This window comes from Esox lucius, chromosome 25 (genome assembly GCF_011004845.1).
Source record: "Esox lucius isolate fEsoLuc1 chromosome 25, fEsoLuc1.pri, whole genome shotgun sequence".
NCBI lineage: Eukaryota > Metazoa > Chordata > Actinopteri > Esociformes > Esocidae > Esox > Esox lucius.
This window is the reverse complement of record NC_047593.1, coordinates 21,013,484-21,037,188: the sequence shown is the minus strand read 5'-3', so window position 1 is coordinate 21,037,188 and position 23,705 is coordinate 21,013,484. Positions and strand designations below refer to the sequence as shown.

The 23,705-nt window shown below is 50.2% G+C and overlaps 1 protein-coding gene and 1 long non-coding RNA gene across 5 annotated transcripts in view; both read right to left on the bottom strand.

Annotated features, from left to right (window-relative positions):
• The window catches only part of LOC105008934 (mucin-1), a 101,493-nt gene that overhangs the window by 55,737 nt on the left and 22,051 nt on the right, over nucleotides 1-23,705 (bottom strand). For 2 of the 4 annotated variants that reach the window (XM_034290996.1, XM_034290998.1), the window contains exons 5-7: nucleotides 4,376-4,437; nucleotides 2,908-3,041; nucleotides 1,804-2,246 (exon numbers count right to left, since the gene is read on the bottom strand). In XM_034290996.1, coding sequence (XP_034146887.1) covers nucleotides 1,804-2,246; nucleotides 2,908-3,041; nucleotides 4,376-4,437 — 639 coding nt within the window. Of the gene's footprint in view, nucleotides 1-1,803; nucleotides 2,247-2,907; nucleotides 3,042-4,375; nucleotides 4,438-6,377; nucleotides 6,528-23,705 lie in introns of those variants that run through there. The other 2 variants (XM_034290997.1, XM_034290999.1) reach the window with 2 other exon arrangements.
• Nucleotides 15,699-19,843, bottom strand: LOC117594103. The gene is made up of 3 exons (XR_004575479.1): nucleotides 19,799-19,843; nucleotides 16,941-16,997; nucleotides 15,699-15,770 (listed from the first exon to the last, which is right to left on the bottom strand). It is a non-coding gene; the product is annotated as an uncharacterized LOC117594103 (long non-coding RNA).

The following is a 23,705-nucleotide window of genomic DNA, read 5'->3' as shown; positions in this document are numbered from 1 at the left end:
TCAATCCACACAGGTAGGATACCCGATAATTAGGTTAATGAAAATCGAAATTGCTCTATAGGAGATATAGCAAACTGCTAGTATTCCTGACCAATAATACGAATGATAAATTTTTTGTCCATGTTGCTATAGGAAAGATTGTACGGTAGGAACTTTTGTAAAGGGAACCAGTGGAAAATGACCCAGACATGCTTTTTCTGATTGGCTGTTGCCCACCGCCGGCAAGCAAAATTAATCTCACATTTGCATAATATAGCTTGTGTCTCTATTTTTCAGCGCCTCCAATGCTTGCTTTGCACTGCTTGGTATCCCAAACTGCCCTGCGCACACAATCATGTGACTCAATTTAAAATGAATTGGAGGCCTAGCCACGTTGCCTGTTGGACAACCACCGTTAGGACGGTAATGTCAACCGTTTTGCTGTACACTCAAGGCATATGAAACCAGATTAAAAGATGAATATGAAGCCGATGCGACACATTAGCCGGCCGCACTAATCCACCATTATCTGGCTAACCCACCCGTCCAAATTGTATTAGTGAATACTTACAGACAATGGTGCTGTTTGGTAAAATGTCCAGCGTGATGGAACTGGAAGATGCCTGGACATCTGCTATGCTGGGAACCGAAGACGTGTTGGTGAAGACCAGAACCACTCTGGTCACTACAGAACCGCTCCTAAAAACACAGAAATGGCAACTTTTAGAAATGTTTTTTTAAAGGGGATGTTCCTCATTTGCTCCCTCCTCGTGCACATTTACATTAACAACACGTTTAATCCCAACAAAGATACTTTTATATTTAGTCAAACAGCTTGCAAGAAGTGTTTTTTTTATACACCCAAAATAATTAGTGAGTGAAAGTGAAACAGCACCATTCCACTATTCCTGTAGATATTAGAGACACTTTCATATGTTACCATTATGTAACTCCTATATAATTACCTGTTGTTTAACCAGGCAAGTCAACTGAGAACCATTTCTAATTTTAGATGACGACTTTTAATTGCAAGAAGATAGTGTATATATAACGTATAACGTTTAGCAATAAGGCTCTACCCAGGAGAAAGACAGACATTTATAATAATTACCTTCATTAAGTAAAATAAAAAGGTTAATGCCAGCCAGAGTTCATGAATGCAGGTTCTGAGATGGTGCAGCAGTATAATGTGCTTCTCTGTATTGCTAAAGCACTCCACCACACTCAAGGTGCATGCCATGACTCTGTATGTGGCTTACGTGTGGCTGGGAACTACAATAAGGCAATGCATTTTGGCCAAGCTCCGCCCAGTGTGGAGGGTGGCATCGACAGGAGGGTTTTCTTGGCTCATTGCACCCTCAAGACAGTACTAAGCTCTGTCGAGTCGGCGTGACTTTACATATTCAGAACTGAATGACTTCCTCTGTACATAATGTACCAAAGCAGTGACATGGGGATGCCTATGCGGAAGACATATCTACATCTTCTAGTCTCCTTAGATCATAGGTACTGTAGTTCCTTCCACCAGACAGGGTTGTAGGTACAATTGGATATTGTAAATTTGGGGAGGGGATAAAAAGGGGAATTGTCAGTAAAAATATTAAATAGCAAATAAATAAAAAGTAATTCCTGCACTTACCTGAATGACTCGACAAGGGACCGAAGGAACGATGCAAATGTTTTTGAATAAACCTTGTTCACCTGCATTGAAAAATACCAAACAATTACAAAACATGAACATTATGTTACAGTCTGTTCACAAAGATGATAAAACCAAATTCCATTTCTTTCCGAATTGACTGGAATGCTGATCTCATTACAAACCTCTGAAACCACTTTTGTAGCCAGAGTTTTGAACCCTTGAGAATTCTGGTCAGCGAGATCTGATGTGAAGTTCTGGTTTAGACTGAACTGAAGACTCAGAGATCCTTCACTGGGAGATGGAGGGTCACTTGGTGCAAGAGCAGTGGTGGTGGTGACCGCTGGTGTTAAAGTGGCATTTGGAGCAGCAGTTGAAGTGGCATTTGGAGCAACAGTTGAACTAGCATTTGGAGCAGCATTTGAAGTGGCATGTGGAGCAGCAGTTGAAGTGGCATTTGGAGCAGCATTTGAAGTGGCATTTGGAGCAGCAGTTGAATTGGCATTTGGAGCAGCAGTTGAACTAACATTTGGAGCAGCAGTTGAACTAACATTTGGAGCAGCATTTGAAGTGGCATGTGGAGCAGCAGTTGAACTGGCATTTGGAGCAGCAGTTGTGTTGTCAGGTGCTGTTGATGGAAAGGTTAATAAATTATATGACAAGATTGTTACATTTTGTAATTTTCTGTTTGTAGCGTTGTAACATGTGAAGGGGCTGATATGTTGGTGTGTTATTCCATTTCTAGATAGTGGCAGGGACGGACCAGGACTAGACATCATCTCTGGCATTTTTCTAACACACCAGCCAATTGCCAGGTGGCCAAATATTATCTAACATAGTATTATTGTCTGGTTTTGGAGAGAATTTTGTATTAGACCTAGTTATCATAGCTTAGTTATAACAGCTTATTCTGAATCAGACAGAAATACATAATGTATTCTTAGAAATTTGAGACAGGCACATTAAACAATTTGCTTTCTCTTGTGAAAATGTGAGAAAACAGTGATGTGGTTCAGTAATTGACGAAAGTCAAATTGCTTTAAAAAATATATTTACTCAAATGTTGACTTAGCTCGTAAAGAATTGTGATCTTATAAAGACTGTAAACAAGGGCGGACATTGACCAACAATCGTTTCTGGTTTTTCTAACACACCGGCCCATTTATTCTCCTCTTGAGTTCCCATTTTGCATTGAAAAAACAACAATTTAGACATTCTGACAGGCGAAAACTAAAATGACCAGCCTGAAATGCCATATCGCCAATCCACCCTAGATGGTCAATACATACCAACATTGATGCTGCCTGGTACAATAGTCAGATTGGTGGTACTGTTGCTAAAAGCTGCCAGTGCCACGTCTGTGCTGGGAACCAATGTTTGGTTGGCAAAAACCAGAGTCATGTCAGTCACTACAGATCCACTCCTAGACAGGTGAAAAGAAAATGGAAAACCTTCTGAGATCCTTATCAATACATTTTACTTTACAATGTGAAATAGACAATACACAACCATATAAACAGAAATGGAACATTGCTATAATTTTGTCACTTTTAAATGATCATTAAATATACTATATGGCCAAAGTATGTGGACACCCGACCATCACACCTATATGAGTTTGGACATCCAATTCCAAAACCATGGGCACTTTCCATAAGATTTTCGAGTGTCTCTGTGGGAATTTGTGCCCATTCAGCCACAAGAGCATTTGTGAGGTCAGGCACTGATGTTGGATGAGAAGGCTTGGCTTGCAATTGCTGTTCCAATTCATCCTAAAGGTGTTCAGTGGGGTTGAGGTCAGGGCTCTGTGCAGGCCACTCAAGTTTCTCCACACAAACCTTGTCGAACCATGTCTTTACGTCATGCTGCAACTGGAAAGGGCCTTCCCCAAACTGTTGCCACAAAGTTGGAAGCACCCAATTGTTATCTGTTAACTTTGTATCCTATAGCATTAAGATGACCCTTCACTGGAACTAAGGGGACTAACCCAAACCCTGAAACAGCCCCAGATCATTATCCCTCCTCCACAGCACTTTACAGGAGGCACTATGCATTCCGGTAGGTAACGTTTTCCTGGCATCCGCCACACCCAGATTTGTCCATTAAACTGCCAGTTAGTGAAAAGCATTATTCATTACTCCAGAGAACACGTTTCCACTTGTCCAGAGTCCAGTGGTGTCTTGCTTTGAACCACTCCAGCCAACGCATGGTATTGCACTTGTTGATGGGAGGCTTTCATAAAGCTGCTCGGCCATGGAAACCCATTGTGCGATGCTCCCCGACGCACAGTTCTTGTGCTGATGTTGCTGAAACACCTAAACTTGTGGCTGAAACACCTGAACTCAATAATAAGTAGGTGTGTCCACATTCTTTTGACCATAGAGTGTATGTACAGAATAAAAAAATTCAGCCTCCCAGGTGGCGCAGAAGTCTAATGCTGAAGCCGTCCTCCACAGTCAAAGGTTACATGTGTCTGGGATGAGGCCATCCATAATGAAAAAGCATTACCTCATTGTGCTCTAGCGACCCCCTCAGACAGGTCAGATGCCTACAAGCTAACTTGGATTGTCAGTCAAATGAGTGTGACGTCAAACACTGATCTGCCTGACTGATGTGTAATAGGGTAAGGCAGAATTGTTTCACCGATGCCTAAGAGGCAGGCATCCCAGAATCCTTTGATGATACTGAGTGTTAGGTACAACTGGATATCAAAATATTGAGGAGGGGAGTATGACATTTAAATAATTAATACATTACCTGAATGACTTGACAAGAGAACGAAGGAATGATGCAAATTTCCTTCTGTAAACGTTGTTCACCTGAATTGGATTGAAAGATTACTATACAATGGTGCAAAGTTGACCAAATGTCACATAAAACGCTTAATGACGAAAGAGTTTCACTTGTCATTCTCAGCAGATACACTGGCATACATTCTAGCAGGACTGCTTGGGTGGTGAGTCTTATCTATTCATGCAAATATCAGGCTTACACAATGTCAGCAGTACTAGGTATTTGTCAAAGTGCAGTCGCCTGACTGAATAAAAGTTTGGACTTCCTGAATCTGACATCAAGATGCCACTCATATCAGTCTCTCTGGGGTGGATTATATCAGGATTTGGGACTATTCCATGTCAATTCAAGCAGGCAATTCAAAAAGGTATTGTAAGATGTTTCTACTAATTGTTTTACAGTTTCCTCATTGATTGACAATACAGTGGGGTTAACAAGTATTTGATACACTGCCGATTTTGCAGGTTTTCCCACTTACAAAGAAGGTAGAAGTCTGTAATTATTATCATAGGTACTCTTCTGTGAGTAGAAAAACTGTGAGTGATTAAGATCTTTCAGGTTTCGGGGCTGTCGCTGGGCAATAGGGACTTTCAGCTCCCTCCAAAGATTTTCTATTGGGTTCAGGTCTGGAGACTGGCTAGGCCACTCCAGGACCTTGAGACACTTTTTACGGAGCCACTCCTTAGTTGCCCTGGCTGTGTGTTTCGGGTCGTTGTCATGCTGGAAGACCCAGCCACGACCCATCTTCAATGCCCTTACTGAGGGAAGGAGGTTGTTGGCCAAGATCTCGCGATACATGGCCCCATCCATTCTCCCCTCAATACGGTGCAGTCGTCCTGTCCCCTTTGCAGAAAAGCAAGAATGATGTTTCCACCTCCATGCTTCACGGTTGGGATGGTGTTCTTGGGGTTGTACTCATCCTTCTTCTTCCTCCAAATACGGCGAGTGGGGTTTAGACCAAATATGCTAAATTTTTGTCTCATCTGACCACATAACCTTCTCCCATTCCTCCTCTGGATCATCCAGATGGTCATTGGCAAACTTCAGATGGGCCTGGACATGCGCTGGCTTGAGCAGGGGGACCTTGCGTGTGCTGCAGGATTTTAATCCATGACGGCATAGTGTTTTACTAATGGTTTTCTTTGAGACTGTGGTCCCAGCTCTCTTCAAGTCATTGACCAGGTCCTGCTGTGTAGCTCTGGGCTGATCCCTCACCTTCCTCATGATCATTGATGCCCCACAAGGTGAGATCTTGCATGGAGCCCCAGACCGAGGGAGATTGACCGTTATCTTGAGCTTCTTCCATTTTCTAATAATTGCGCCAACAGTTGTTGCCTTCTCACCAAGCTGCTTGCCTATTGTCCTGTAGCCCATCCCAGCCTTGTGCAGGTCTACAATTTTATTCCTGATGTCTTTATACAGCTCTCTGGTCTTGGCCATTGTGGAGAGGTTGGAGTCTGTTTGATTGAGTGTGTGGACAGGTGTCTTTTATACAGGTAACAAGTTCAAACAGGTGCATTTAATACAGGTAAAGAGTGGAGAACAGGAGGGCTTCATAAAGAAAAACGAACAGGTCTGTGAGAGCCAGAATTCTTACTGGTTGGTAGGTGATCAAATACTTATGTCATGCAATAAAATGCAAATTAATTATTTAAAAATCATACAATGTGATTTTCAGGATTTTAGTTTTAGATTCTGTCTCTCACATTTGAAGTGTACCTATGATAAAAATTACAGACCTCTACATGCTTTGTAAGTAGGAAAACCTGCAAAATCAGCAGTGGATCAAATACTTGTTAACCCCACTGTACAAATAATTCAGGGTCTTCCTGAATTGACTGGAATAAAAAGTATTGATCCCAACTCAGTTATACGTTGTGTTTACCAACCTCTGAGATTATTGATAAATGATTGATAAATGGGTCCCCTGGTGTCCTTGGCTGTTTTAGGGATTATGAAAACTAACCTCTGATGTTACTGAGGCAGCCAGATTCTTGAACCCTATTGATGTCTGGTCAGAGAGATCTGGAGTGAATATCTGGTTGAGACTGAACTGAAGACCCAGGGCTCCTTCCCCAGGAGATGGAGGTTTGACTGTTGGAGCCAGAAGGATGGGGCTGCTGGTCTGTGCTGTGCTTTGGCCTGGTGTGGCGGTTGCTGAGGTGGTCTGTGATGCACTTTGGTCCGATGCAGCGGTCGCTGAGGTGGTCTGTGATGTACGTTGGCCCGATGCAGCGGTCGGTGAGGTGGTCTGTGATGCACTTTGGCCCGATGCAGCGGTCGCTGAGGTGGTCTGTGATGCACTTTGGCCCGATGCAGCGGTCGCTGAGGTGGTCTGTGATGCACTTTGGACCGATGCAGCGGTGGTCTGTGATGCACGTTGGCCCGATGCAGCGGTCGCTGAGGTGGTCTGTGCTGTGCTTTGGCCTGGTGTGGCGGTTGCTGAGGTGGTCTGTGATGCACTTTGGTCCGATGCAGCGGTCGCTGAGGTGGTCTGTGATGCACGTTGGCCCGATGCAGCGGTCGCTGAGGTGGTCTGTGATGCACGTTGGCCCGATGCAGCGGTCGCTGAGGTGGTCTGTGCTGTGCTTTGGCCTGGTGTGGCGGTTGCTGAGGTGGTCTGTGATGCACTTTGGTCCGATGCAGCGGTCGCTGAGGTGGTCTGTGATGCACGTTGGCCCGATGCAGCGGTCGCTGAGGTGGTCTGTGATGCACGTTGGCCCGATGCAGCGGTCGCTGAGGTGGTCTGTGATGCACGTTGGCCCGATGCAGCGGTCGCTGAGGTGGTCTGTGATGCACTTTGGACCGATGCAGCGGTCGCTGAGGTGGTCTGTGCTGTGCTTTGGCCTGGTGTGGCGGTTGCTGAGGTGGTCTGTGATGCACTTTGGCCCGATGCAGCGGTCGCTGAGGTGGTCTGTGATGCACGTTGGCCCGATGCAGGGGTCGCTGAGGTGGTCTGTGATGCACTTTGGACCGATGCAGCGGTCGCTGAGGTGGTCTGTGCTGTGCTTTGGCCTGGTGTGGCGGTTGCTGAGGTGGTCTGTGATGCACTTTGGTCCGATGCAGCGGTCGCTGAGGTGGTCTGTGATGCACGTTGGCCCGATGCAGCGGTCGCTGAGGTGGTCTGTGCTGTGCTTTGGCCTGGTGTGGCGGTTGCTGAGGTTGGTCTGTGATGCACTTTGGCCCGATGCAGCGGTCGCTGAGGTGGTCTGTGATGCACGTTGGCCCGATGCAGGGGTCGCTGAGGTGGTCTGTGCTGTGCTTTGGCCTGGTGTGGCGGTTGCTGAGGTGGTCTGTGATGCACTTTGGCCCGATGCAGCGGTCGCTGAGGTGGTCTGTGATGCACGTTGGCCCGATGCAGGGGTCGCTGAGGTGGTCTGTGCTGTGCTTTGGCCTGGTGTGGCGGTTGCTGAGGTGGTCTGTGATGCACTTTGGTCCGATGCAGCGGTCGCTGAGGTGGTCTGTGCTGTGCTTTGGCCTGGTGTGGCGGTTGCTGAGGTGGTCTGTGATGCACTTTGGTCCGATGCAGCGGTCGCTGAGGTGGTCTGTGATGCACGTTGGCCCGATGCAGCGGTCGCTGAGGTGGTCTGTGATGCACGTTGGCCCGATGCAGCGGTCGCTGAGGTGGTCTGTGATGCACGTTGGCCCGATGCAGCGGTCGCTGAGGTGGTCTGTGATGCACTTTGGCCCGATGCAGCGGTCGCTGAGGTGGTCTGTGATGCACTTTGGACCGATGCAGCGGTCGCTGAGGTGGTCTGTGCTGTGCTTTGGCCTGGTGTGGCGGTTGCTGAGGTGGTCTGTGATGCACTTTGGTCCGATGCAGCGGTCGCTGAGGTGGTCTGTGATGCACGTTGGCCCGATGCAGCGGTCGGTGAGGTGGTCTGTGATGCACTTTGGCCCGATGCAGCGGTCGCTGAGATGGTCTGTGATGTACGTTGGCCCGATGCAGCGGTCGGTGAGGTGGTCTGTGATGCACTTTGGCCCGATGCAGCGGTCGCTGAGATGGTCTGTGATGCACTTTGGACCGATGCAGCGGTCGCTGAGGTGGTCTGTGATGCACGTTGGCCCGATGCAGCGGTCGGTGAGGTGGTCTGTGATGCACTTTGGCCCGATGCAGCGGTCGCTGAGGTGGTCTGTGATGCACTTTGGTCCGATGCAGCGGTCGCTGAGGTGGTCTGTGATGCACGTTGGCCCGATGCAGCGGTCGGTGAGGTGGTCTGTGATGCACTTTGGCCCGATGCAGCGGTCGCTGAGATGGTCTGTGATGTACGTTGGCCCGATGCAGCGGTCGGTGAGGTGGTCTGTGATGCACTTTGGCCCGATGCAGCGGTCGCTGAGATGGTCTGTGATGCACTTTGGACCGATGCAGCGGTCGCTGAGGTGGTCTGTGATGCACGTTGGCCCGATGCAGCGGTCGCTGAGGTGGTCTGTGCTGTGCTTTGGCCCGATGCAGCGGTTGCTGAGGTGGTCTGTGATGCACTTTGGTCCGATGCAGCGGTCGCTGAGGTGGTCTGTGATGCACGTTGGCCCGATGCAGCGGTCGGTGAGGTGGTCTGTGATGAACTTTGGCCCGATGCAGCGGTCGCTGAGGTGGTCTGTGATGCACTTTGGACCGATGCAGCGGTCGCTGAGGTGGTCTGTGATGCACGTTGGCCCGATGCAGCGGTCGCTGAGGTGGTCTGTGCTGTGCTTTGGCCTGGTGTGGCGGTTGCTGAGGTGGTCTGTGAAGCACTTTGGCCCGATGCAGCGGTCGCTGAGGTGGTCTGTGATGCACGTTGGCCCGATGCAGCGGTCGCTGAGGTGGTCTGTGATGCACGTTGGCCCGATGCAGCGGTCGCTGAGGTGGTCTGTGATGCACGTTGGCCCGATGCAGCGGTCGCTGAGGTGGTCTGTGCTGTGCTTTGGCCTGGTGTGGCGGTTGCTGAGGTGGTCTGTGATGCACTTTGGTCCGATGCAGCGGTCGCTGAGGTGGTCTGTGATGCACGTTGGCCCGATGCAGCGGTCGCTGAGGTGGTCTGTGATGCACGTTGGCCCGATGCAGCGGTCGGTGAGGTGGTCTGTGATGCACGTTGGCCCGATGCAGCGGTCGGTGAGGTGGTCTGTGATGCACGTTGGCCCGATGCAGCGGTCGGTGAGGTGGTCTGTGATGCACTTTGGCCCGATGCAGCGGTCGCTGAGGTGGTCTGTGATGCACTTTGGCCCGATGCAGCGGTCGCTGAGGTGGTCTGTGATGCACTTTGGACCGATGCAGCGGTCGCTGAGGTGGTCTGTGATGCACTTTGGACCGATGCAGCGGTCGCTGAGGTGGTCTGTGATGCACGTTGGCCCGATGCAGCGGTCGGTGAGGTGGTCTGTGATGCACTTTGGCCCGATGCAGCGGTCGCTGAGGTGGTCTGTGATGCACTTTGGACCGATGCAGCGGTCGCTGAGGTGGTCTGTGATGCACTTTGGACCGATGCAGCGGTCGCTGAGGTGGTCTGTGCTGTGCTTTGGCCTGGTGTGGCGGTTGCTGAGGTGGTCTGTGATGCACGTTGGCCCGATGCAGCGGTCGCTGAGGTGGTCTGTGCTGTGCTTTGGCCTGGTGTGGCGGTTGCTGAGGTGGTCTGTGATGCACTTTGGTCCGATGCAGCGGTCGCTGAGGTGGTCTGTGATGCACGTTGGCCCGATGCAGCGGTCGCTGAGGTGGTCTGTGATGCACGTTGGCCCGATGCAGCGGTCGCTGAGGTGGTCTGTGCTGTGCTTTGGCCTGGTGTGGCGGTTGCTGAGGTGGTCTGTGATGCACTTTGGTCCGATGCAGCGGTCGCTGAGGTGGTCTGTGATGCACGTTGGCCCGATGCAGCGGTCGCTGAGGTGGTCTGTGATGCACGTTGGCCCGATGCAGCGGTCGCTGAGGTGGTCTGTGATGCACGTTGGCCCGATGCAGCGGTCGCTGAGGTGGTCTGTGATGCACTTTGGACCGATGCGGCGGTCGCTGAGGTGGTCTGTGCTGTGCTTTGGCCTGGTGTGGCGGTTGCTGAGGTGGTCTGTGATGCACTTTGGCCCGATGCAGCGGTCGCTGAGGTGGTCTGTGATGCACGTTGGCCCGAGGCAGGGGTCGCTGAGGTGGTCTGTGATGCACTTTGGACCGATGCAGCGGTCGCTGAGGTGGTCTGTGCTGTGCTTTGGCCTGGTGTGGCGGTTGCTGAGGTGGTCTGTGATGCACTTTGGTCCGATGCAGCGGTCGCTGAGGTGGTCTGTGATGCACGTTGGCCCGATGCAGCGGTCGCTGAGGTGGTCTGTGCTGTGCTTTGGCCTGGTGTGGCGGTTGCTGAGGTGGTCTGTGATGCACTTTGGCCCGATGCAGCGGTCGCTGAGGTGGTCTGTGATGCACGTTGGCCCGATGCAGGGGTCGCTGAGGTGGTCTGTGCTGTGCTTTGGCCTGGTGTGGCGGTTGCTGAGGTGGTCTGTGATGCACTTTGGTCCGATGCAGCGGTCGCTGAGGTGGTCTGTGCTGTGCTTTGGCCTGGTGTGGCGGTTGCTGAGGTGGTCTGTGATGCACTTTGGTCCGATGCAGCGGTCGCTGAGGTGGTCTGTGATGCACTTTGGCCCGATGCAGCGGTCGCTGAGGTGGTCTGTGCTGTGCTTTGGCCTGGTGTGGCGGTCGCTGAGGTGGTCTGTGCTGTGCTTTGGCCTGGTGTGGCGGTTGCTGAGGTGGTCTGTGATGCACTTTGGCCCGATGCAGCGGTCGGTGAGGTGGTCTGTGATGCACTTTGGCCCGATGCAGCGGTCGCTGAGGTGGTCTGTGATGCACGTTGGCCCGATGCAGCGGTCGCTGAGGTGGTCTGTGATGCACGTTGGCCCGATGCAGCGGTCGCTGAGGTGGTCTGTGATGCACGTTGGCCCGATGCAGCGGTCGCTGAGATGGTCTGTGATGCACTTTGGACCGATGCAGCGGTCGCTGAGGTGGTCTGTGATGCACGTTGGCCCGATGCAGCGGTCGGTGAGGTGGTCTGTGATGCACTTTGGCCCGATGCAGCGGTCGCTGAGGTGGTCTGTGATGCACTTTGGTCCGATGCAGCGGTCGCTGAGGTGGTCTGTGATGCACGTTGGCCCGATGCAGCGGTCGCTGAGATGGTCTGTGATGTACGTTGGCCCGATGCAGCGGTCGGTGAGGTGGTCTGTGATGCACTTTGGCCCGATGCAGCGGTCGCTGAGATGGTCTGTGATGCACTTTGGACCGATGCAGCGGTCGCTGAGGTGGTCTGTGATGCACGTTGGCCCGATGCAGCGGTCGCTGAGGTGGTCTGTGCTGTGCTTTGGCCTGGTGCAGCGGTTGCTGAGGTGGTCTGTGATGCACTTTGGTCCGATGCAGCGGTCGCTGAGGTGGTCTGTGATGCACGTTGGCCCGATGCAGCGGTCGGTGAGGTGGTCTGTGATGAACTTTGGCCCGATGCAGCGGTCGCTGAGGTGGTCTGTGATGCACTTTGGACCGATGCAGCGGTCGCCGAGGTGGTCTGTGATGCACGTTGGCCCGATGCAGCGGTCGCTGAGGTGGTCTGTGCTGTGCTTTGGCCTGGTGTGGCGGTTGCTGAGGTGGTCTGTGAAGCACTTTGGCCCGATGCAGCGGTCGCTGAGGTGGTCTGTGATGCACGTTGGCCCGATGCAGCGGTCGCTGAGGTGGTCTGTGATGCACGTTGGCCCGATGCAGCGGTCGCTGAGGTGGTCTGTGATGCACGTTGGCCCGATGCAGCGGTCGCTGAGGTGGTCTGTGCTGTGCTTTGGCCTGGTGTGGCGGTTGCTGAGGTGGTCTGTGATGCACTTTGGTCCGATGCAGCGGTCGCTGAGGTGGTCTGTGATGCACGTTGGCCCGATGCAGCGGTCGCTGAGGTGGTCTGTGATGCACGTTGGCCCGATGCAGCGGTCGCTGAGGTGGTCTGTGATGCACGTTGGCCCGATGCAGCGGTCGGTGAGGTGGTCTGTGATGCACGTTGGCCCGATGCAGCGGTCGGTGAGGTGGTCTGTGATGCACGTTGGCCCGATGCAGCGGTCGGTGAGGTGGTCTGTGATGCACTTTGGCCCGATGCAGCGGTCGCTGAGGTGGTCTGTGATGCACTTTGGTCCGATGCAGCGGTCGCTGAGGTGGTCTGTGATGCACGTTGGCCCGATGCAGCGGTCGCTGAGGTGGTCTGTGATGCACGTTGGTCCGATGCAGCGGTCGCTGAGGTGGTCTGCGATGCACTTTGGCCCGATGCAGCGGTCGCTGAGGTGGTCTGTGATGCACTTTGGACCGATGCAGCGGTCGCTGAGGTGGTCTGTGATGCACTTTGGACCGATGCAGCGGTCGCTGAGGTGGTCTGTGATGCACGTTGGCCCGATGCAGCGGTCGGTGAGGTGGTCTGTGATGAACTTTGGCCCGATGCAGCGGTCGCTGAGGTGGTCTGTGATGCACTTTGGACCGATGCAGCGGTCGCTGAGGTGGTCTGTGATGCACGTTGGCCCGATGCAGCGGTCGCTGAGGTGGTCTGTGCTGTGCTTTGGCCTGGTGTGGCGGTTGCTGAGGTGGTCTGTGATGCACTTTGGTCCGATGCAGCGGTCGCTGAGGTGGTCTGTGATGCACGTTGGCCCGATGCAGCGGTCGCTGAGGTGGTCTGTGATGCACGTTGGCCCGATGCAGCGGTCGGTGAGGTGGTCTGTGATGCACGTTGGCCCGATGCAGCGGTCGGTGAGGTGGTCTGTGATGCACGTTGGCCCGATGCAGCGGTCGGTGAGGTGGTCTGTGATGCACTTTGGCCCGATGCAGCGGTCGCTGAGGTGGTCTGTGATGCACTTTGGTCCGATGCAGCGGTCGCTGAGGTGGTCTGTGATGCACGTTGGCCCGATGCAGCGGTCGCTGAGGTGGTCTGTGATGCACGTTGGTCCGATGCAGCGGTCGCTGAGGTGGTCTGCGATGCACTTTGGCCCGATGCAGCGGTCGCTGAGGTGGTCTGTGATGCACTTTGGACCGATGCAGCGGTCGCTGAGGTGGTCTGTGATGCACTTTGGACCGATGCAGCGGTCGCTGAGGTGGTCTGTGATGCACGTTGGCCCGATGCAGCGGTCGGTGAGGTGGTCTGTGATGCACGTTGGCCCGATGCAGCGGTCGGTGAGGTGGTCTGTGATGAACTTTGGCCCGATGCAGCGGTCGCTGAGGTGGTCTGTGATGCACTTTGGACCGATGCAGCGGTCGCTGAGGTGGTCTGTGATGAACTTTGGCCCGATGCAGCGGTCGCTGAGGTGGTCTGTGATGCACTTTGGACCGATGCAGCGGTCGCTGAGGTGGTCTGTGATGCACTTTGGACCGATGCAGCGGTCGCTGAGGTGGTCTGTGATGCACGTTGGCCCGATGCAGCGGTCGCTGAGGTGGTCTGTGCTGTGCTTTGGCCTGGTGTGGCGGTTGCTGAGGTAGTCTGTGATGCACTTTGGTCCGATGCAGCGGTCGCTGAGGTGGTCTGTGATGCACGTTGGCCCGATGCAGCGGTCGCTGAGGTGGTCTGTGATGCACGTTGGCCCGATGCAGCGGTCGGTGAGGTGGTCTGTGATGCACTTTGGACCGATGCAGCGGTCGCTGAGGTGGTCTGTGATGCACGTTGGCCCGATGCAGCGGTCGGTGAGGTGGTCTGTGATGAACTTTGGCCCGATGCAGCGGTCGCTGAGGTGGTCTGTGATGCACTTTGGACCGATGCAGCGGTCGCTGAGGTGGTCTGTGATGCACTTTGGACCGATGCAGCGGTCGCTGAGGTGGTCTGTGATGCACGTTGGCCCGATGCAGCGGTCGCTGAGGTGGTCTGTGCTGTGCTTTGGCCTGGTGTGGCGGTTGCTGAGGTGGTCTGTGATGCACTTTGGTCCGATGCAGCGGTCGCTGAGGTGGTCTGTGATGCACGTTGGTCCGATGCAGCGGTCGCTGAGGTGGTCTGTGCTGTGCTTTGGCCTGGTGTGGCGGTTGCTGAGGTGGTCTGTGATGCACTTTGGTCTGATGCAGCGGTCGCTGAGGTGGTCTGTGATGCACGTTGGCCCGATGCAGCGGTCGGTGAGGTGGTCTGTGATGCACGTTGGCCCGATGCAGCGGTCGGTGAGGTGGTCTGTGATGCACGTTGGCCCGATGCAGCGGTCGGTGAGGTGGTCTGTGATGCACTTTGGCCCGATGCAGCGGTCGCTGAGGTGGTCTGTGATGCACTTTGGACCGATGCAGCGGTCGCTGAGGTGGTCTGTGATGCACGTTGGCCCGATGCAGCGGTCGCTGAGGTGGTCTGTGCTGTGCTTTGGCCTGGTGTGGCGGTTGCTGAGGTGGTCTGTGATGCACTTTGGTCCGATGCAGCGGTCGCTGAGGTGGTCTGTGATGCACGTTGGTCCGATGCAGCGGTCGCTGAGGTGGTCTGTGATGCACTTTGGTCCGATGCAGCGGTCGCTGAGGTGGTCTGTGATGCACGTTGGTCCGATGCAGCGGTCGCTGAGGTGGTCTGTGATGCACTTTGGCCCGATGCAGCGGTCGCTGAGGTGGTCTGTGCTGTGCTTTGGCCTGGTGTGGCGGTTGCTGAGGTGGTCTGTGATGCACTTTGGTCTGATGCAGCGGTCGCTGAGGTGGTCTGTGATGCACATTGGCCCGATGCAGCGGTCGGTGAGGTGGTCTGTGATGCACGTTGGCCCGATGCAGCGGTCGGTGAGGTGGTCTGTGATGCACTTTGGCCCGATGCAGCGGTCGCTGAGGTGGTCTGTGATGCACGTTGGCCCGATGCAGCGGTCGCTGAGGTGGTCTGTGATGCACGTTGGCCCGATGCAGCGGTCGGTGAGGTGGTCTGTGATGCACTTTGGCCCGATGCAGCGGTCGCTGAGGTGGTCTGTGATGCACTTTGGACCGATGCAGCGGTCGCTGAGGTGGTCTGTGCTGTGCTTTGGCCTGGTGTGGCGGTTGCTGAGGTGGTCTGTGATGCACTTTGGTCCGATGCAGCGGTCGCTGAGGTGGTCTGTGATGCACTTTGGCCCGATGCAGCGGTCGCTGAGGTGGTCTGTGCTGTGCTTTGGCCTGGTGTGGTGGTTGGTGAGGTGGTCTGTGCTGTGCTTTGGCCTGGTGTGGTGGTTGGTGAGGTGGTCTGTTCTGTGCTTTGGCTTGGTGTGGTGGTTGGTGAGGTGGTCTGTGCTGTGCTTTGGCCTGGTGTGGTGGTTGGTGAGGTGGTCTGTGCTGTGCTTTGGCCTGGTGTGGTGGTTGGTGAGGTGGTCTGTGATGTGCTTTGGCCTGGTGTGGTGGTTGGTGAGGTGGTCTGCGCTGGACTTTGGCCTGGTGTGGTGGTTGGTGAGGTGGTCTGTGATGTGCTTTGGCCTGGTGCGGCAGTTGGGGTTAAAGTTGCTGTGGATGGAAACAGTAGGAAATTAAGTTCCTGGAATCAAATATTTAATCGATAGTTCAACAGATTATGTTAGTACAATTTGATAGGATTGTCACATTTCTATGTGCAGAAGTTTATTTTTATCGGTTGTGATGGTGTAAAATATATAGTTATAGATGTTTTGTTCATGTGAGTGCTGTTATTTTATTTGTGAGTATTAGCAGGGGTGGATTGGGAACAGAAGTTATTTAATATACTGGCCCATTGCCAGATGACCAGTCCTCCCCTTTATGTTGTGGTACTTCAGTTACAGAAGACGGTACACAAAATGTATGTTGTATGTTGATTGGTTGTTTTCCTAATGAAACACAGAGGAGGGCCCAAAATATGCAGCGTCCCAACTTTTTTTGGAAAAGCGGTTCTTGGTATATGTAGAGAAATGTGATAAAAAAACGTCCTGAACTGTGTGTGTGTCTGTGTGTGTGTGTGTGTGTATAAGGGTGTGTGTTCCCCAATAGTCCTGTTAGAAAATGATTTATGAAATGTTCAGACCAGAATACATTCCAGTCCATTAAAATCTATATCCATCATACATAGATACAGAACCAAGATCCACCTGTCAGTCATCGGTCTAATTTCACCATCCTGATACAGAACCAAGATCCACCTGTCAGTCATCAGTCTAATTTCACCATCCTGATACAGAACCAAGATCCACCGGTCAGTCATCAGTCTAATTTCACCATCCTGATACAGAACCAAGATCCACCTGTCAGTCATCAGTCTAATTTCACCATCCTGATACAGAACCAAGATCCACCTGTCAGTCATCAGTCTTATTTCACCATCCTGATACAGAACCAAGATCCAACTGTCAGTCATCAGTCTTATTTCACCATCCTGATACAGAACCAAGATCCAACTGTCAGTCATTAGTGTGATTTAACCATCCTGATACAGAACCAAGATCCACCTGTCAGTCATTAGTGTGATTTAACCATCCTGATACAGAACCAAGATCCACCTGTCAGTCATCAGTTTTATTTCTCCATCCTGATACAGAACCAAGACTTTCCCAACTACATATTGTGGTAAAAAGTGGTTCTTCAAAATTCATGTGCAAATAGTTAAGCTAGTTCACGTTGACACCAGAGGCGCACACACACACATACACACATAATGTTAATTACCTGCTACCAGGACAAGAATCATTAGATGTTTTATTTCCTCCATGTCTTCGTAAGATCCTGTGGAGATAAACAAATTAAACACATGCACATCTAATCATCAATAAACACTGCACTTTCAAACCTTGTTATGCTTGTTATGTCAGGGTTGTGGGTTTGAATCCTACTGGGGACCAGGAACCAAATGTGTACAGAATATACTTACTCCTCTAAGTAGTTCTGCTAGATGACCAAAATCTACATTTTAATAATGAGCCAGTTTATAGCAACACATTAAACCTGTTGGTGGTAATGTGTAACACATTATCCAAGATCACAGAACCATGATGTCCAGGAGAGGATGAATGTAGGGTTGGGGTCCATAATCTCCAGTAATAGTCCAATTATGGTGTTTCACTTACTCAACAGATTGTGATTTTCCCTGAAATAAAACTGACCCAAACCCTGGAAGAACAATGCTTAGATTGACACAACTGACATTTTTTTTTGCATCTAAATGCCACACCTAACTATGCTGTTGACAGGTTTTAGAGACAGTTACAGAAGTTGACGCTAGACACCAAAAACAAAGAACAGGTAGGACACCTACAGAATTAAAGAACTGCCCATAACCAAGAATCAAGCCCCTTGTTGTGTTATAATGTGTTATAATCAAACATTGTTTAACAATAGCTAGCCATGTGTGTGTTCAGAGGTGTATGTACAGTATAGAAAAACAGGATTCTGGGTGCCGCTGTATATTATTTAACTACCCAAATTTTTCAGGTCAGGCAGTGTTACTTTACAGGTTTTATCTGCGTTACAATTTCTCATAATTTATTGGCTCAAGTTGTGTGTTCTGTTTTCAAAACTGTAGCCAGTGCAATGGTCTGGGCATAAATCTAATGTCAAACTATGGTGACACAGATGGTTTGGTTCTGTACCCGGTCAGAAGAACTAATAAAGCTGGTCAAGAGAATCAGGTTCACCACTAGACCACTAGATGGCGATATATGTCAAATCCACAACCGTAGTACCTTAACCATGGAGTCCAGCTGTTTTTGCCGGACCACGTAAGCAGAGCCGGCCTAGAAGAGTGAATGTCTCTCACTGACTGACTGACTGACTGACTGACTAACTGTGTGGGTGAGTGACTTACTGACTGACTGTGTGGGTGAGTGAGTGACTGACTGACTGACTGTGTGGGTGAGTGAGTGACTGACTGACTGACTGTGTGGGTGAGTGAGTGACTGACTGTACCTTGTTAAAAAGCATAGAGGTTAGAGAAGCGGACCTGTCAACTATAGGTCCCACATTAGTATATTCTCAGAGTCAAGACAAAGTATGCATTAGGGTTTGTTCCAGATAGACAAAAACCTTGCTGGCTATAACCTTCAGTGTCTACATTATAGTAAGCCTAAAATAAAACTCTTTAAGGTAATATTGCAACTGTTTCTGGTGGATTTTCAAAGTCTGCATCCATGCCTGCTTTTTGGGTCAGGATATACAACAACCTAGATGGCTACAACCTTCAGTAGCTACATTATAGTAAGCCAAAAAACCTCTGGGGCAACCACATGTCTCTCTATCTGTGTGTGTGTGTGTGCACAAGATTTTCATATTTTGTATTGATTTGGAATCATGCTATTGGATAATAGAGTTTTCATACTGGATTTTGAATTGTTATAATAACACCAGGAATTGATTCCAATCGGTTCTTCCACCTCTCTAACAGCCACTGTTTACCTTGTACAGCAAGGGAATGTGTTAAAAACACAAACAATATTAAACCATCGAGTGGAAGGACCATTAACTTGTTCTTTAATTATAAAATAAATCCCATATAAGAAATGGAAGTCTGAGGAAATGTCTAAGACTCGGTCACCAAGAAATATTTTTTTTAGTCTTTGTCACATTAGCTAGACAAGCCATAATGTCTGTTCTCATTGGCTAGAAAAAAACGCATAATGTGCCTTCAGAAAGTATTCAGACTCCTGGATTTAAATGATGATTAAAAAGAAAAAAATATATCTCCAATCTTCACACAAAACCTCATAATGACAATGGGGAAATGTGTTTTTAGGAATTTGTGCCAATTTATTGAAAAACTGATATCTCATGTACATAAGGATACATACCATTAATCACTCTAAACTGAGATAAGATGCATTCTGTGATCTATCGTTTTTGAGTCCACAAATAGACACAAACAGCTGTGTTTTTCCCTTAAAACATAAAGAAACTGAAGGGGTGTGAATACTTTCTGAAGTGTGAAACAGGTTGTTCAGTACAGATCTAGTGGTCACCAACCCAGAAACAGGTTGTTCAGTACTGATCTAGTGGTCACCAACCCAGAAACAGGTTGTTCAGTACTGATCTAGTGGTCACCAACCCAGAAACAGGTTGTTCAGTACTGATATAGTGGTCACCAACCCAGAAACAGGTTGTTCAGTACTGATATAGTGGTCACCAACCCAGAAACAGGTTGTTCAGTACTGATCTAGTGGTCACCAGACAGAAACCTGATGTTATTCACCAATCATTTTTACACATACCACCCAATTGCTTAAAGAAATACCGTTTTGAGATGCCTTTCTGTCCATTGGTCCATTTATGAAGGCAGAAATATTCTGATCTTCCCCACAAATTGGACTTCTGACCAATAATGTCAGATCTTTTTGGCTCAAATCTTTTTCAGAGCACATTGAAATGGGCAAAAGCCAATTCTGAATAAAAAATGATTGGGTTTCCTGTATAAACAGTGTTTACTTACAAAACAGTTCTTAGGAACACTGGATATTGTATTTGCAGTTTGCATCCCGATAAAAAAGTAGGCCAGAAACATTTTAATATAAATGAGCCACCAACACCATAAAACTTACCTTAGCAGTTTCTAACTTGGGAATGAATGTTTCCGTAGACGTCTGACAGGAGCTGTGATATGTAGTCCACTCAAATGATCAATGATGCTCAAAGTGACTGTATGTCTTCTGGGATGGTGTTTTGTTTGCTGGCAATCATAGAGGATATTGTACCTTGCGGAACTTGTTTGTTAGTCTGTCAAAAGGTTGATCTACTCAATTTGTTTTATCACATGCTTCAGATTTCAAATTTAGTAGGGGTTAGGAGGTGTTTATGACCTCATACCACTGAGTATGAAAGATCAATCGCTACCATTCTAGTTGTGATGGTAGTTTAGAAGTTACATTAATAAGTTAATTAATAAGTATGTTTATAATAGAAACATTTACAAGTTAGTTAATAAGTAGGTTTATAATAGTAACATTTATAAGTTAGTTAATAAGTACATTTATAATAGCGATAAGGAGCATAAAGGGTTGGGGCTGTATGACCAGTATTCCACGGCAGGGATCAGGCATCTGTATCTACGTTGCATCATTCAGCAGAACAGTCTTTAGCTATGGTATATTGACCATATTCCACACCCCTTTCAACTATGCAATGTGAGGTGGTGGTGACAGAAGAATTCCTTTGGGATACAGTTAAATCCTTCTGTGGGACACTTGACCAAATATTACAGTTTTTCTCAGTCGCTTTGGCTCATTTTTTGAAACATTCTTAACATTCTCTAAACTGTACAATCGTCACAACTGTTTCATGGGACGTCACAACTCTATGGCATGTCTGCAAAATGTAGTAACTCACTAGTCCAGGGTGGTTTAGGGTGGGGGATAGTACTGACTGGTATAGTACCAGCTAGTCCAGAGTGGTTTAGGGTGGGGGATAGTACTGACTGGTATAGTACCAGCTAGTCCAGAGTGGTTTAGGGTGGGGGATAGTACTGACTGGTATAGTACCAGCTAGTCCAGGGTGGTTTAGGGTGGGGGGTAGTACTGACTGGTATAGTACAAGCTAGTCCAGGGTGGGGGGATAGTACTGACTGGTATAGTACCAGCTACTCCAGGGTGGTTTAGGATGGGGGATAGTACTGACTGGTATAGTACCAGCTAGTCCAGGGTGGTTTAGGGTGGGGGATAGTACTGACTGGTATAGTACCAACTAGTCCAGGGTGGTTTAGGGTGGGGGATAGTACTGACTGGTATAGTACCAACTAGTCCAGGGGGTTTAGGGTGGGGGATAGTACTGACTGGTATAGTACCAGCTACTCCAGGGTGGTTTAGGGTGGGGGATAGTACTGACTGGTATAGTACCAGCTAGTCCAGGGTGGTTTAGGGTGGGGGATAGTACTGACTGGTATAGTACCAGCTACTCCAGGGTGGTTTAGGATGGGGGATAGTACTGACTGGTATAGTACCAGCTAGTCCAGGGTGGGGGGATAGTACTGACTGGTATAGTACCAGCTACTCCAGGGTGGTTTAGGATGGGGGATAGTAGTGTCTAAAGTGAGTATGAGGAAATTACAAGTCATTGCAATTTGATGGATGGACTGATAGAAAGTTTAAATGGGGAATATTATAGGAACAATTTTGCCGAAAAATATTTGAAACATTTGCTTAAACCTTTAATTGATGATGTCTTCTGAACATTTATGTTCGAATTCATGCTGAGAGTCAAAATCTTCATCATAATAATCCATTTAAGGTTTTAAGTGTTCCTGAATGGTCTCCATTGTCTGTACTGACTTTTATCTGCTGTAAAAGTAAAAAATATTGGTACCCACTACTGTGCTTCAGAAATAATTTGCAAATAAACACAAGGCGTTCAATGCTTGGGGGGTGTAGCAGCCAACAGCAGTTCTTGCTAACTCTGAGTGAGCCTGAGACATGTCAGATTAGCCCAGTTAAACTGCAGGTTTTCCACTTAATGTTTGAGGTAAGATAACGTGGAGGTATCTGCAGTTCAGCCTTACAAACATTAACTAAAGTCTGGCCCCTCTGGATGTCAGATGTAGCTTTTCCAAATAGTTTTATAGTGAAAAGTGAAAGAGTCTGAATACTTTCAGAACACACTATTATCAGTCAACATGGAATTTACATCTGTGATCAGATCAGTACAGGTTCTACTTCTTTACAAACTATTGTATTGATTCAAGGCTGAATTAAGGGCATTATGAACATTCCAGTGGTTGAACGTCAGGGATCTAGTGACCATGGGTTTACATTTTGATTATGGATAGAATATCGTGAAATAAAATAATATTGTTAACAAACATGTAACAGGAGAGCACATTCTTATGTGGCTGGTGTGGGTTTGCTTATAGCTCCCCAGCTCTGCCGCCATGTGTTGGAGTTTACCCCGGTGAACGAGAGGGTCGTTTCCCTGCACCTACGGGTCGGGGATAGGTCTCTCACTGTTGTTTGTGCCTACGGGCCGAACGGCAGTGCAGAGTACCCGACCTTCTTGGAGTCTCTGGGAGGGGTGCTGGAAAGTGCTCCGACTGGGGACTCTATTGTTCTACTGGGGGACTTCAACGCCCACGTGGGCAACGACAGTGACACCTGGAGGGGCGTGATTGGGAGGAACGGCCCCCCTGATCTGAACCCGAGTGGTGTTCAGTTATTGGATTTCTGTGCTAGTCACAGTTTGTCCATAACAAACACCATGTTCAAGCATAAGGGTGTCCATCAGTGCACGTGGCACCAGGACACCCTAGGCCGCAGGTCGATGATCGACTTTGTTGTCGTCTCATCTGACCTGCGGTCGTATGTCTTGGACACTCGGGTGAAGAGAGGGGCGGAGCTGTCAACTGATCACCACCTGGTGGTGAGTTGGATCCGATGGCGGGGGAGGAAGCTGGACAGACTCGGCAGGCCCAAGCGTACTGTAAGGGTCTGCTGGGAACGTCTGGCCGAGTCTCCTGTCAGAGAGATCTTTAACTACCACCTCCGGCAGAGCTTCGACTGGATCCCGAGGGAGGCTGGAGATATTGAGTCCGAGTGGTCCATGTTCTCCACCGCCATTGTCGAAGCGGCCGCTCAGAGCTGTGGCCGTAAGGTCTCCGGTGCCTGTCGAGGCGGCAATCCCCGAACCCGGTGGTGGACACCGGAAGTAAGGGATGCCGTCAAGCTGAAGAAGGAGTCCTATCAGGCCTGGTTGGCTTGTGGGACTCCTGACGCAGCTGACGGGTACCGACAGGCCAAGCGGGCTGCAGCCCGGGTGGTTGTGGAGGCAAAAACTCGGGCCTGGGAGGAGTTCGGTGAGGCCATGGAGAAGGACTATCGGCTGGCCTCGAAGAGATTCTGGCAAACCATCCGGCGCCTCAGGAGAGGGAAACAGTGCCCTACCAACGCTGTTTACAGTAGAGGTGGGCAGCTGTTGACCTCAACTGAGGATGTCGTCGGGCGGTGGAAGGAGTACTTCGAGGATCTCCTCAATCCCGCTGTCACTTCTTCCATTGAGGAAGCAGAGGATGAGGGCTCAGAGGTGGACTCGTCCATCACCCGGGCTGAAGTCACTGAGGTGGTCAAGAAACTCCTCGGTGGCAAGGCACTGGGGGTGGATGAGATCCGCCCTGAGTACCTCAAGTCTCTGGATGTTGTGGGGCTGTCTTGGTTGACACGCCTGTGCAACATCGCGTGGCGGTCGGGGACAGTGCCTCTGGGATGGCAGACCGGGGTGGTGGTCCCTCTTTTTAAGAAGGGAGACCGGAGGGTGTGTTCCAACTATAGGGGGATCACACTTCTCAGCCTCCCCGGGAAAGTCTATGCCAGGGTTCTGGAGAGGAGAATACGGCCGATAGTAGAACCTCGGATTCAGGAGGAACAGTGTGGTTTTCGTCCGGGCCGTGGAACACTGGACCAGCTCTATACCCTCTACGGGGTGTTGGAGGGTTCTTGGGAGTTTGCCCAACCAATCCACATGTGTTTT